The sequence below is a fragment of the Myotis nattereri genome (genome assembly GCF_964212035.1).
Source record: "Myotis nattereri genome assembly, chromosome: 13".
NCBI classification, from domain to species: Eukaryota; Metazoa; Chordata; class Mammalia; order Chiroptera; family Vespertilionidae; genus Myotis; species Myotis nattereri.
In genome coordinates this window covers 49,100,449-49,115,023 of record NC_138088.1, presented here as the reverse complement: position 1 = coordinate 49,115,023, position 14,575 = coordinate 49,100,449, and the positions used below count along the sequence as shown (strand labels likewise).

General features: G+C 45.7%; 2 protein-coding genes across 7 annotated transcripts in view; one reads left to right on the top strand and one right to left on the bottom strand.

Moving 5' to 3' along the window:
* LOC308529294 (heat shock factor protein 1-like) overlaps window positions 1-2,869 on the bottom strand; it is a 50,436-nt gene extending 47,567 nt beyond the window's left edge. For both annotated transcript variants that reach the window (XR_013996756.1, XM_081105301.1), the window contains exon 1: window positions 2,822-2,869. The gene's annotated coding sequence lies outside the window, so the exon portion shown is untranslated. The remainder of the gene's footprint in view (window positions 1-2,821) is intronic.
* Window positions 2,870-2,988: 119 nt separating this feature from the next.
* The window catches only part of XPNPEP1 (X-prolyl aminopeptidase 1), a 47,363-nt gene continuing 35,776 nt past the window's right edge, over window positions 2,989-14,575 (top strand). The window contains exons 1-2 of one of the 5 annotated variants that reach the window (XM_081104493.1): window positions 2,989-3,141; window positions 11,670-11,746. In XM_081104493.1, coding sequence (XP_080960619.1) covers window positions 3,110-3,141; window positions 11,670-11,746 — 109 coding nt within the window. In that variant the 5' untranslated portion in view covers window positions 2,989-3,109. Of the gene's footprint in view, window positions 3,142-11,669; window positions 11,759-14,575 lie in introns of all 5 variants that reach the window. The other 4 variants (XM_081104490.1, XM_081104491.1, XM_081104492.1 and 1 more) reach the window with 4 other exon arrangements.

The window sequence follows — 14,575 nt, the reverse complement described above, 5'->3', positions numbered from 1 at the left end:
CCCTTGTTTCCACGCACTTAATATTTCTGGCTCCATTTAAAACCTACCTAGTCTGACTTTGGATGGTGAATCTGGTTGCCTCCCTCCTTCCACTGTGTGGGCTAGGCTGGATGATGGGACTTTCAGTGTTTCTTCCATGTAATTTAGTGCTTAAGTGTTCAGGGGCTAGGAATCCATCCCGCTGCCTGAATGCGCACCACAGCCCCATCACACACTAGCTTGCAAACTTTGGGCAAATGACAATCTCTAAAAACCTGTCTCCTCAACCAGTCAATTGAGGTCAACAGTCCTTCACTCATTGGGTCATTGTGGGCCAGGCGCTCAGTAAATGTTAGTGTGACTGTCCCACCTCTTCAAACACGTGAGGACTGCAGAGCCATGAGAAGAGCCTAGTGTTCTCAACCTTTAGTGAAAATCCGGCTCACTTTCTCCTTAAGGTTCTGCGGAAAGAAGTTCAAGATGGGGGAGGGTGCCTTGTTGTTCTGCAAACAGGACTACAAATCTGTTTCAGGGAACACAATTATTTCTCTTTTTCTCCCCTGAAGCCAGATGCCATAAATTCTGAGCAGACTCCTCTAGGCAACGTGATTACGAAATACCTGTTCCCTTTAGGCCCCAGTTATCTATCTCTTTGACTTCTCCTTTTCCCTAGTACAGCATGATCTTTCCCACCATCTCTCAGCTGTGGGCTGGGACCAGTCACTTTATTTACAATCTCCCTCTTTTTGGCTCCATAAATTTGGGGAAATGGAGCAGACGTCTGCTGCTTTCCAAGGCACCACATCATTTATTTATTTTTTTCATACTTTGTCTACAGGGCCGGATTTAGCTTGTCGAAATGCTTGTTGAATAACAATTAGAACTTCGGGCTCTTGAAGGCAGCAGAACCTATTTGATTACAGGCCTTTACCAAGGTCAAAGCAAAAAAAAATGTGGTCACTTTCATTTAGCAAATATTTCTTAAGTGCTGACTCTGTGCCAGGTGCCATTCTAAGCACCAGGGTCATAACAATGAACAAAAGAGCGACTGTCCCTATCCTTGAGGACTTCACATTCTGGGGACATTCATTCATACTGAAAATATATGAGAACTTCCTACATATCAGGTATTACTCACCATTAAACAAAATAGAAACAATCCCTGCACTGATGGCTATGGTGTGTGTGGTATGTAATGGTGGACAGAATACAATGCATATAAGTAAATTTTTTTTTTTCATGTAAAAAGGCAGTAAGTGCTATGAAAAAAATAGAGCAGAGTAAGGGGGATTTGGTGTGTGTGTGTGTGTGTGTGTGTGTGTGTGTGTATGTGTGTGTGTGGTTTATAATCTTAAATAGGGTGGTCAAGGGAGGTCTCATTCATTGAAAAGATGCTACTTGAACAGACTTGAAAGCAAGGTGAGGGAAGGGTAAGGGAGCCTGGGTATTTGGGGGAGAGGAAGTCCAAAGGCCCTGTGGCATGAGGGAACCCCACTTTTTCAAGGACAAGCAAGTAGGCTGGGTTAGCCAGAGCAGAGTGAACAAGGTGATGAGTCAGGTGCATATCAAGTACAGCTTTTAGCCCGAGTGAAACAAGGAGCCATGGGCAAGTGCTAAGCAGCAGAGGGACATGATCTCAGACTGCACAGGACTGACCTGGCTGCTGTGTGCAGGCCAGACTGCAGGTGCCTGGTGGCAGCAGGGAGGCCAGAGTAACCAGTCACCTGGGTGAGGCGGTAGTGACACTGGCCCACAGGTTGGAGGAGGCGGTGCAGCTGGGGGTGGTGAGAAGTGGTCGGATTAAAGATCTGTTTTGCAGACAGGGCCAACACGATTCTCTGACAGGCTTGATGTAGGGTGTGAAAGAGGAGGAAGGGCTGGCTCTAAGGTTTTGGCCTGAGCATCTGAAAGAACAGAGTAGCCACTGATTGAGATGGCAAAGACGGTTTGGTGGCGCATGTTTTTGGTGCGTAGGGAGCACCATTCATACAAGTTAAGTTTGGGGTGCCTAGTAGCTAGCCAAGTGGAGTGGAGTGGACAGTTGGACTTAGAAGCGATCTAGAGAAGTGATTTTGGGGACAACTCCAAGACCTCAGGATGTGAGACCCTGCAGAACTGGCCACGCGCCCCTCCTCTTCGCCCTCCTTGGAAGGAGGCTCTACCTGCTGCAGTCCTTTCAGCCAACAAAGCCCTTCTCTTTCCTCTTTGGGGACTGGTGAGAAAAATGAACAGAAATGACACACCCTCTAACTGCAACACTACAAAATAAACTGATGAATGGAGTGGATCAGAGACATGGAAGCATGGAACAGAATGAAGAAACTCTGAGGGAAGGCCAGGGGAAGGGTTGTGGGTGGGAGGTAATCAACCAAAGACCTTGTATGTAAATATTCTTAATCTATGGACACTGGCAATAGGGTGGTGACGGTGGGGTGTGGGGGGGGGGGGCGGGACCGGGCTGGAGGGGGACAATGGAGGGATAAAAGGGGACATATGTAATACTTGCAACAATAAATAATTGTTTAGTGGTTCTCAACCTTCTGGCCCTTTAAATACAGTTCCTCATGTTGTGACCCCAGGCATAAAATTATTTTCATTGCTACTTCATAACTGTAATGTTGCTACTGTTATGAATCGTAATGTAAATATTTGATATGCAGGATGGTCTTAGGCGACCCCAGTGAAAGGGTCGTTCGACCGCCAAAGGGGTCGCGACCCACAGGTTGAGAACCGCTCTCATTGACTCTCTAGGCCGCCCCCGCTTCTCCCCCCCAAAAAATGAGGACCCATCGGCAAACGCTAAGCAGCAGAGGGTCATGATCTCAGGCTGCAAAGGACTGACCTGGCTGCTGTGTGTAGGCCAGACCGCAGGTCCCTGCAGGCTGGCCTCGTCCCTGCAGGCTGGCCTCCGGGTGGAAACCGCACCGCCCAGACCTGGGCGGTGGGCGGGCCCTGCGGGTGGGCGGGGCCGCGGCGCCCACGCACGCCACAGCCGGGGGCGTGGCCGGCGGGCGCGCGCGCCTAGCAACTCGCCCACCGGCCGGCCTCCCTCCCTCCCTCCCTCCATCCCTCCCGCCGGTGATCAGCTGGTCTGTGCACCCCATACGTGGGCTGGGGCACGTCACGGCGAATGGCAGCCTCCAGGAAGGCACCGCGAGTCAGGTGAGGAGACCGCCCGGGAGCCGGCCAAGGGCGCGCGCGGCTCCCCGGGCCCGGTGCGCGTGTGGCCGTCCCGAGGGCAGGGTCGCGCGGGGGTAGAGCGGCTGGCGGCCCGCTGTGGGCCGGGGAAGGCCCGGGCTGGCTGGAGCCCCCCGAGCGAGAGCTGGGGGAGGGCGCCCTGCAGCCGGCAAGTTCCGGGTTGTTTCTGGCGGGGCCGCGGGCACCCCCAGGCTGCCCGATCCCGAGTCCGGGCCCCTGATGAGTGTGTTTGCGGAGCGGCCGCGTTCGGCCCGAGGGAGGCGGTGACTGTGGCCCTCCCGGCCCGCAGGAAGGCCATGCTGTCTCTGGAAGTTGACGCCCCCTGGCTCCTCCGGCGAGTCCCCGCCCTCGCCCAGGAACCCTGGGAATCGAATCCTCAATTTACATCCCTGACACATGCAAGGCGCCGGACTGATCTGTCACCCCAACAAAGATGGGCAAACGCGGGCCGCTCCCCACCCAAATGGTTGCAGAGGGCTGTGTAAGGCCATACTTTGACATCATCTCCTGGAGACTCTCATCAGTAACATGCCCTGTCTTCTCCCCGGATAAATCCCCAAGTCTCACATTAAACACATTTCAGCCAGTAGCGCGCCCCCCCTTCCCCCTCCCCCCTCCCCCCTCCCCCCTCCCGGCTGCTGCCAGGGTATACTTATCAGAGCAGCTAACAGCAGGAGAGAGAGAGAGAGAGAGAGAGAGAGAGAGAGAGAGAGAGAGAGACAGAGACAGAGAGACAGAGACATGCAGTGTTCACAAAGACCAGAAGCCAGACGTCCTGGAGATCCACATGGGGTCGGTCAGCCATCCTCCAACCCGCTGAAATTTGAATGAACACGCTTGGCACTATGGCCAGGCTCACTTGATGAACACAGACCATGGCCTGTGCTTGTGTTTGTGAGTAGACAGATCACAAGCCGACCTTGACTTGGACGTGGCCTTGCTGCAGCCCGTTAGGCACGAGATGTGGCAAACCTGCATGTGGAAGGAGCTGGGGTCAGGCAAGCTCATGATGATGAGTTAGGCCCCAGGTGGAGAGCCTTTGAGGACTAAGGTGGTCTTTTCTGGATTCATCGAATCACCACACTGGACAGGCAGAAGGGTCCTTCAACATCAGCTGATAGAACCTCTTTACCTTACACAAGGGGCCACCAGAGGCTGAGAGAAGGGAGACCATTTGCCCCAGGCACCTCCCCTCCTGGCAGAATTTGAGTGCCACTCAGTGTAAAAGTGATGCAGTTTAGGTGATGGAAACTGAACTCAAATCGATGTAGGTAGCAAGGGGTTGAGCTGGCTTCTGGTGCAGCTGAGTCAGTAGACCAACCCTGGCATCAGTCTTCCCTCTCTTTCGCATCGCTTGGCTCTGATTTCTTCAGTGTTGGCTTCACTGATGGGCAGCTTTTCCTCATGGCAGGTCAATAGCAGTTCTAGGCTGACAGCCTCAGCAGAAATAGAGCCTTCCTAGAACTTACTGGTTGGAGCAGAAATCTCAGTCTCCCTGGGCTGATTTGATCCTTTTGACCATCTTGAACCAGCCATTGTGGCTGGAGGGATGGATTGACCAGATGTGGATCCCAGAACTTGGTGGGTGACTCATCTCAACTCTGTGGACTGAAACTGGAGAAGAGACATTCTCAAAAAGAAAATGAAGGTGCTCTCATCAAAAGAAGAGATGGATTCTGGGTAGGCTAAGACAACATTACCCACATCTCCACCCTTGAACTTGTTCCATTCTACGGTGGCCTCACCTCATGGGGTATGGTTGAGGATCTTGGTGGTCCTTGTTTTTTTGCCTCATCCTGAGTGATAGATTCTCATCATGGGCTGGGGGAGGGTGGAGGGTAACAAGAACCTTGCTGGGATTTCTTTAAAAAGAGAGAGGGAGAAAAATGTGCTATAACTGTCTTATGCAAAGCCCTCTGCACCCTTTTTTTCCCTTACCCACCCAGTGGCACTGCATGGTGTCGACAAGGTGTAGACTGAAGGCGTCTTGGGAAGGGGAACAGCACTGAGTCCAGTTGAGAGTCCTGGCCTCTAGTTCTAGACTCTCTGTCCCCAACTTGCTGTGAGGCCTTGAGCACGTTCTTTGATCTAATTTTTGGATATTATGAACAATATTGTTGTGGATATTTGTGTACACGTTTTTATGTGGACTTAGGTTTTCCATTTCTAAACCTAGGAGTGGAATTGCTGGGTTATAGGAAAACTCTGTTTAACTGTTTGAGGAGCTCTGGGCTGCTGCAAACCTACATTTCTGGCAGCAGTGTGTGAGGGTTCTAATTTTTTCACATCCTTGCCCTTTCTTGTTATTGTCTGTTTGTTTTTTAAATTATAATCTTCCTAGTGGATGTGAAGTGGCATCTCATTGTGGTTTTGATTTCATTTCCCAAGTGGATAATGATGTTGAAAATCTTTTCATGTGCTTATTGACCATTTGTATATCTTAGACATTGAAATGTCTATTTGGAACCTTCGACCATTTAAAAATTGGGTGTTTGTCTTTCTTTCTTTCTTGAGTTGTCATAGTTCTTTATATACAATGTATCCTGGACTCTTACTAGATATATGACTTGCAAATATTTGCTTCTCATTTTATGGATTGTCTTTTCACTTGTGTCTTTTGAAGTATAAAAGTCATTCATTTAATGATGTCCAGTATATCTGTTTTCTTTTGTTGCTTGTACTTTTGATGTCGTATTTGAGAAATCATTGCTTAATCCAAGGTCAGGCAAATTTATGACTGTTTTCTTCTAAGAAAACATTCATGTGTATGATCTATTTTGAGTTCATTTTTGTATATGGTATATAGTGTGAGCTTTATTTTTTTGCATGTGGCTCTCCAGTTGTCCCAGCATCATTTGTTGAAAGGACTATTTTTCTCTATTGAATGGTTTTGGCACCCTTGACAGTAAATGTGAGGGTTTATTTCTTTTTTTTTAAAAAAATATATTTTATTGATTTTTCACAGAGAGGAAGGGAGAGAGATAGAGAGAGTTAGAAACATCGATGAGAGAGAAACATCGATCAGCTGCCTCTTGCACATCCCCCACCGGGGATGTGCCCGCAACCCAGGTACATGCCCTTGACCGGAATCGAACCCGGGACCTCTCAGTCCGCAGGCTGACGCTCTATCCACTGAGCCAAACCGGTTTCGGCGAGGGTTTATTTCTGAACTCTCAATTCTACTTCATTAATCTAGAAGTCTGTCTGTATATCAGTACCACACTATCTTGATTACTATAGTTTTATTAGCTTTGAAATCAGGAAGGTTGACTCCTTCAAATTCATTCTTTTTCAAGATTGTTTTGGCTATTCTGGTTTCCTTGCATTTGCATATTAATTTTAGGATCTTACTTGTCAATTTCTGCCCAGAAGCTAGCTGGAATTGATGGGTAGTGCATTGACTGTAGATTACTTTGTGGAGTATTGCCATTTTAACAATGTTAAGTCTTCCAACCCATGAACATAGACTAGCTTTCTATTTATTTAGGTCTTCTTTGATTTTTTTCAACAATTTTTTGTAGTTTTTGGAGTGTAGGTTTTGCATATCTTTTGTTAAGTTTATTCCTAGGTATTTATTGTTTTGATTCTATTGTAAATGAACTTTTTAAAATTTCATTTTTGAATTGTTTATTTCAAGTATATGTAAATATAATTGATTTTTACATATTGGTTTTGTATCTTGCATTCTAATTCTTTTGTGTAGATTCTTTAGGATTTTTTATATTCAAGATAATGCCATTTGCAAATAGATAGTTTTACTACTTCCTTTCTAACACGAGTGCCTTTTAATTCAATTTCTTGCCTGATTGACTAGAAATGGCAAGAGTGGACATGTCTGTCTAGTTTCTGATCTTATAGGGAAAGCATTCAGCCTTTTAACAATAGGGATGATGTTAGCTGTGGATTTCGTAATATTCTTTTTTTTTTAATTAAATCTTTATTGTTCAGATTATTACATTTGTTCCTCTTTTTTCCCCCCATAACTCCCCTCCTCCCCGTTCCCGCCCCACCCTCCACCCCCACTCCCCACCCACTGTCCTGATCCATAGGTGCACGATTTTTGTCCAGTCTCTTCCCGCATCTCCCACACCCCTTTCCCCCCCAAGAATAGTCAGTCCATTCCCTTTCTATGTCCCTGATTCTATTATAATCACCAGTTCATTCTGTTCATCAGATTATTTATTCACTTGATTCTTAGATTCACTTGTTGATAGATGCATATTTGTTGTTCATAATTTGTATCTTTACCTTTTTCTTCCTCTTCCTCTTCTTAAAGGATACCTTTCAGCATTTCATATAATCCTGGTTTGGTGGTGATGAACTCCTTTAGCTTTTCCTTATCTGTGAAGCTCTTTATCTGACCTTCAATTCTGAATGATAGCTTTGCTGGATAAAGTAATCTTGGTTGTAGGTTCTTGGTATTCATCACTTTGACTATTTCTTGCCACTCCCTTCTGGCCTGCAAAGTTTCTGTTGAGAAATCAGCTGACAGTCATATGGGTATTCCCTTGTAGGTAACTGAGTTTCTTTCTCTTGCTGTTTTTAAGATTCTCTCTTTATCTTTTGCTCTTGGCATTTTAATTATGATGTGTCTTGGTGTGGTCCTCTTTGGATTCCTTTTGTTTGGGGTTCTCCGCGCTTCTTGGACCTGTAAGTCCATTTCTTTCACCAGGTGAGGGAAGTTTTCTGTCATTATTTCTTCAAATAGGTTTTCAATATCTTGCTCTCTCTCATCTTCTGGCACCCCTATAATTCTGATGTTGGTACGCTTGAAGCTGTCCCAGAGGCTCCTTACACTATCCTCGCATTTTTGGATTCTTTTTTCATTTTGCTTTTCCAGTTGGGTGTTTTTTGCTTCCTCGCATTTCAAATCATTGACTTGATTGTTGCGCTCCTCTGGTCTGCTGTCGGGAGTCTGTATAATATTCGTTATTTCAGTCCGTGTATGCTTAATTTCTAGGTGGTTCCCCAATATAAGATCGAGGGTCTCATTAGTTTTCTTGTAGATCTCATTAAGTTTATCGGCGGCTTCTAAACAGTTCTTGAGAGACCTTAAAAGTGTGGTTCTGAACTCTATATCTTCCATTGACAATTTTGTCCTGTTTCTTTGTCTCTGCATTTTGTTATACTTCCTTGGTGCACCCCCTAGTGGTCTTTGTGCGCAGTCTTATAGTTAAACCTTGATTGTTGTAGCTAATACCAGGGAGGGTTTGACCTCCAGGCCAACTGGCTATGAGAATCAGCTGTGTCTCCAGTGAGAGAACTTCTGTCCTCTAGGGAGGTGCTAATCTAGCCTTTGCCTGAGGCTATCTGGCAAATGCCACTGTGCAGGGCTTGGGCGGGGCGGGTCGCACAGGATCAACAGGGTGGGCTGGAGAGAGCAGTTATGGCGGCTCTCAGTCCTGTCCCCAGGGTCTCTGCCTGTCTGAGTCCCAGCAACCGCTGCACACCTCGGAGAGAAAGCTGCACTCGCTCTGACCGAAGCCAGGCAGTCCCGCTTCTCCCGTTTGAGTCTGGGTCCCTAAAGACTCGCCTGTATCTGGACCTCAGAGTCTGTGACTCCCTCCCGATTGAAAACGCCAACCGCGCCCTCTGCCGCCAGCCTGCTCCGCGCACTCCGCACCTCAGAACTTGACCTCAGCACTGGGCCTCCTCTGAGTGTCCGTATGCTTTTCTCTTTCCTCCTAGTTGTAGGACTTCCACTCAGCCAGCGTTCCTGTGGTTCTGGGTGATGTCCATTCCGTTTTTTAGTTTCACTTTTGAAGTAGTTGTTCAAGGCAGCAAACTCCGGCGTTAACCTATGCCGCCATCTTGGTTCTCCTCATCGATGTTTCTCGATTTCATAATATTCTTGATCAAGTTGAGAAATTCCTCTTCTAGTTTATTGAATACTTTTATCATGAAGGGGTGTTGGATTTTGTTAAATGCTTTTTCTGTCTCTACTGAGTTTCTCATGTAATTTTTGTTCTTTTTCCTTTCTTTTTTAAAAAATATATTTTTATTGATTTCAGAGAGGAAGAGAGAGGGAGAGAAAGATGAAAACATCAATGATGAGAGAGAATCATTGATTGGCTGCCTCCTGCACACCCTATTGGGGATTGATCCCACAACTTAGGCATGTGCTCTTGACTGGAATCAAACCCGGGACCCTTCAATCTGTGGGCCAATGCTCTACCCACTGAGCCAAACCAGCTAGGGCTGTTCTTTTTTCTATTGATATTGTATATTATTATATTATTTTTTTGTGTGTTGAACCGATCTTGTGTTCATGGAATAAATTGCACTTGGATCCTTTTTATATGTTACTAGAGGTCTGGTGCACAAATTCTTGCATGGGTGAGGTCCCTCGGCCTGTCCTGCAATTGGGGCCAATCGCCCAGTCTCCATAGGGACAATGGGGGCTGGACAGGGGGGAAGGACCTCGGGAGGTTGACCGGCCACAGGAGGTTGGCTGTGGGAGCATACTGACCACCAGAGGGCAGCTCCTGCATTGAGCATATGCCCCCTGGTGGTCAGTGCGCATCACAGCAACTGGTTGACCAGTTGTTCGGTCACTTAGGCTTTTATATATATAGATGGGATTCAGTTTGCTAGTATTTTTTGAGGACATTTGCGTTTATATTTATAAGAACTGTTGAGATATTTTACTTTTGAATGAAAGAATACATGGTTCCCCTAGTAAAGAACATCTCATTCTGGCCATGAAATGACAGTAGCAGCTATCTGAGAGCAGGCCTGAAGTGATTGGCAACAATGTCTGGTCTTCTGGTTCTGGCTGTGTGGTGGACTGAGCGAATGTGAACGCCTCTCCCTCTATCAACACATAAAAATGTGGTAAAATTAGAACAAAATTCCCTTTAAGTTCATAGCTGAATAATATCTAAAACCCCTTCTGTATCTGTAAGAGGCTCCTTGTTGCCTCCCGGATCTTGTCTCCTACCCACTTCCTTTCCCATCTCCCAGCACACTGGCCTCCTAGCTTTCCCTCTGGTACACCAGGCACATGCCTGCCTTAGTGCCTTCACACTTGCTCCATTTCTGAAATGTTCCTCGCCTAGACAATCCAGAGGGCTGATCACTCTCACTTTTTTTTTCTTTTTTAGGTCTCTGATAAAATGTCATCTGCTAGCAAAGAGGCCTTGCCTGACAAACCCCTATCAGAGAACTTTCCTCTTATGTCTGTGACCGTCTCTTCTCCTTGCCCCACTTGACTTGTTTCATAGAACACATACTCACTACCTGACACACTGTATTCTTGTTTTGTGTCTGTTGCCTTTCCTCTCCTACCCTTCCCTCCCGCTAACCTCCCTTCCCCCAACCCCATGTAAACCTCCTGAGGTCAGAGGTGTTGTATGCTTGGTTCACTGCTGTGTCTAGAATAGGGCCTGGATTATAGAAGATTCTCAATACAATTATTTGTTGATTGAATGGACTTGAAAGAAAAATCCTCAGGTACCAGAAATTTATACTAGTGGAACTTAAAGTCTGAATTTTTGGGGAACTTAGCTGGAACTGAGCCGTGGGGAGGTTATCAGATGCTATAGGTCTTCATTCCAGGGGTCCAGGGTGTCAGACTATCCCCTTATGGGGCAGGAGACTTGTGTGTGAGTCTCCTAGCTAAGAAGTTAACATGAAAATTAGTCTCAGAAGCAAATGACAATGACAGAAATGCTTGTACAATCCAGGACACATCTCATTTTCTAATGAAGATAAGCTCTTACTAAAAGATTACAAAGCTCACAAGGAATGACCCACCAGGAGGGAGCCAGTAGACCCAGCAAACTTGAGAATTATTGTCCCCAGACCATAGTGGAAAGCCTGAAATGAATTCTAAAACAAGGGCCCCAAATAATTAAAGCTAAGAAAGGGAACAGAAACCATAGTGAAAGAATAGGACCCCAATGGGCCTGCCTGGATGGCTCGGTTGGCTGAAGCATTATCCCTTACACCAAAGGTTGCATGTTTTATTTCCCGTCAGGGCACACACCCAGGTTGCAGGATCAATCCCCAGGTTGCAGGGATACATACGGGAGGCAACGATTGATGTTTCTCTCACATCTCTCCCCCCCCCCCCCCTCTCTCTCTTTCTCTCTGTCATCAATAAGCATATCCTTAAATGAGGATAAAGAAAAAAAAAAAAGAATAGGGCACCATTAAGAAAGAACAGGGAAATTTGAAAAAGAACCAAGAATTTGTCCATGTGACAGTCATTGCAAATTAAGTCTTTTTATCCTAGTTAAACAGGAGGTGAGATACAGCTGATGAAAATTCATGAACTATAGGCTAGGCCTGAAAAGATTTACCTGTCATGCTGATGTTTTATCTGCAGGTTTTATCTGATGTTTTCATTTATTTCATTACTGATCCTGGGGTAAGAGTTCTTTGGACTCACGAAGGAAAATTGCTCAGTCAAGTTGATGGCCTCTCTGACTAAGCCTTGCCACGTTTACTGTGGTCAAAGTCTGCAATATCCTGTTCTTTCTCTTCTTAAGGGCGAGCCACCGTGACTTTCAGCTGAAAAATTTAAGAATAATTGAACCTTACGAGGTGATATATTCAGGAGACCCAGGTATGGACACAGGTAATAATTTTGCCAATTATTAGATGGGACATCCCAAAAGGATTTTTAGTTACCCTTGCCTCAGCCTCAAGGTGGGAGAAAAGAGAAGGTAAGGGGTTAATAATTGATCATGGCTGAGGTTGGGAGGATTTGTATCTGGAACTTAAAAACCACTTTGTTTCTTGACTTTCTGGGTAGTTGGCTACTGTTTCTAAGTACGCGCTACGTTTTTTTAGGGTAGTAAGTTAGAGAATGAAAGTTATGGCATTTCTCATTCCAGGGGTAGTTGTGATAAGTTACTAGTCTAGTTTTTCTAGTCTCTAGTATAATCCTCTATTGGCTGCCTTAGAGATTAGCTTTCAATGTTCATCATACGATTATGAAATGAGAAAAGTTTGTAATATACATATTATTGTGCTTTATAAATTGAATATGCACTCAGGGAAATCTTTTTGTGAAACATTTCTGGAACTATATCTTCTCCCCAGAATTGGTTAGTTGCATTGTTGGGTTGCCAGAAACCTGAATTCTAAAAAGTGACGAATTTCTGTATTTTTAGCCCCCATAAGCCAGTGCTTTTCTATGGACTACCCAGGAGAACCACAATGTTTCTTTTTAGCTGAGTGAAAAATCAATCCCGGAAGCTCACAAGAAACCATGACTAATCTCTCTTTGGAAGATTAGTGCTATAATTGCACTAATCCTTTTTCTTTAAAAATATAGATCACGCAACACATTTTGGGCCATCTTGGGAGGGAGGAGAGGGGAAAAGGGGAAATCAAGAAAGGGGAAAAGTGATAGAACTAGCAAATTTAGAGGTTGAAGGGAACTTCCCTTTCTTCTTATTATACATGAAGAAATAGAGGTTCAGGGGGTTCAGTAGTCTGAGGTTGCAGATCCCAACTCGAAACCAGAACCCACTTGTTTTGATTCCATTGGTCTTAGAACGCTTTAAGAGAGCCTCTGTTATGATCCCTTAGATCAGTGGTCGGCAAACTGCGGCTCGCGAGCCACATGCGGCTCTTTGGCCCCTCGAGTGTGACTCTTCCACAAAATACCACGTGCGGGTGCGCATGTACAGTGCGATTGAAACTTCATGGCCCATGCGCAGAAGTCGGTATTTTGTGGAAGAGCCACACTCAAGGGGACAAAGAGCCACATGTGGCTCGCGAGCCGCAGTTTGCGGACCACTGCCTTAGATAATAGAACATGGACTTGGGAATTAGATCTGGGTTCTGGTTCCTAATGATCCAGTTGACTTGGGCAAGTATTTAACTCCTGTTTCTTTGTCTGAAAAAATGGGAATAGTGAAACCTCCCTTGGAGTATTATTATGAGAATTAACCACTAATGCATGGAAAGCCCTTGGCCCTTGCTCAGACGCTGGACGCGCACTTTGTATCTGTGTACGTGTTAAGATGCTGAAATTGGAGAACACCAGCCCCTTCTATTTTTTTTATTTTTTATTTTCACAGTATATTTATTAAAGTTAGAGACAGTGAAACAAACAAGGGCTTAGGGTAGAGGAAGCAACAGGAGAGAGCCTGGGCGGGGCTGCTGTGGCTCTCTAGAAAAGCAATAGGAAGAAATGAGGCTGGGCGGGGCTGCCTGCTCACTGGGAAGTCAGAGAAAAGGGGCCTTGGAGACAGGTTCAGGGGGTTAGCCCAGGATGAGCTGCTGCTGCCCATTGCTCCCCTGGTTGCAAGTCTTGTGGGGACCCTTAGAGTTTAGGAGATGTGTGCCTGTGGGGGAGGAAGAGAGGGGAGGGAAAGGCTAGGGCATTTTCCCGGGAGGGAGGGAGAGCGAGCATCCCCTTCTACTCTTATAACAAGGCTTGTAGAAATCTCAGATCCAGATTCAAATCCTATTTCTTAAGCTCCTACAATGTACCGTATGCTGTGCATGTTGCTTTCATACATGCTGTCATGTTAAATACTTCTAGCCACCCAGTGAGGTTAACGTGGTGTGCTTTTCATGTACTTCCAAGGAGTGAAAAGTCTAGTTTCTGATAAAGGCTGAAGGTTTAGAAACTTATTTCTAAAAGCAGACCCACATACGCAAGAGACTTTTAAATGAGTCATTCATTTTAAAAGCATGATTTAAAAATACCTGGCAGTGTATGGGCTAATGTTACATCATGGACTAGGTTTGTTGCTCTTGGCTTTCCACTTCCCTGCACACCCTGATTAGCTCTTGGCTGCTTCTGACATTTCTGAAAAGTAATGGGATGTGGAGTGACCAGATGCTGTAATACGGCATCTGCTAAGATCCTAGCTTTCATGGAAGGTTCGTTACTGTTCATTACATTGAGTCTGAAAAGATCACAGATACACAGTTGTGATGCCCATCCAGCCATCTTTGAGTGAGCATATGTGTGTGTGAATGGATTTAGAGGTCGTGGAATCGGAGATGAAGATGACGTGGTCCCTGCCTTAAGGAGAAGCAGTAGGTACACTGTGGCACCATTTATCACATTACTGTCAGAGTTCGTTAATTACACACTCACTCTAAAGATTGCAAGCACATTAATATTTAGAATGTGCCAGGCACTGTTTCTAAATGCTTTATAGAGAGCAACCCATTTAATCCTTATAAAAATTACCCTCTGAGGATCGCCAGCCATGCCTTTCATCTTCTCCATCTTTAAAAAATGTATATTTTTATTGGCTTCAGAGAGAGGAAGGGAGAGGGAGAGAGAGAAACATCAGTAATGAGAGAGCATCATCAATTGGCTGACCCCGTATGTCCTCTACTGGGGATTGAGCCCCAAACCTGGGCATGTGCTCCAACTGGGAATCAAACTGTGGCCTCTTGGTTCATAGGTTGACACTCATCCCCT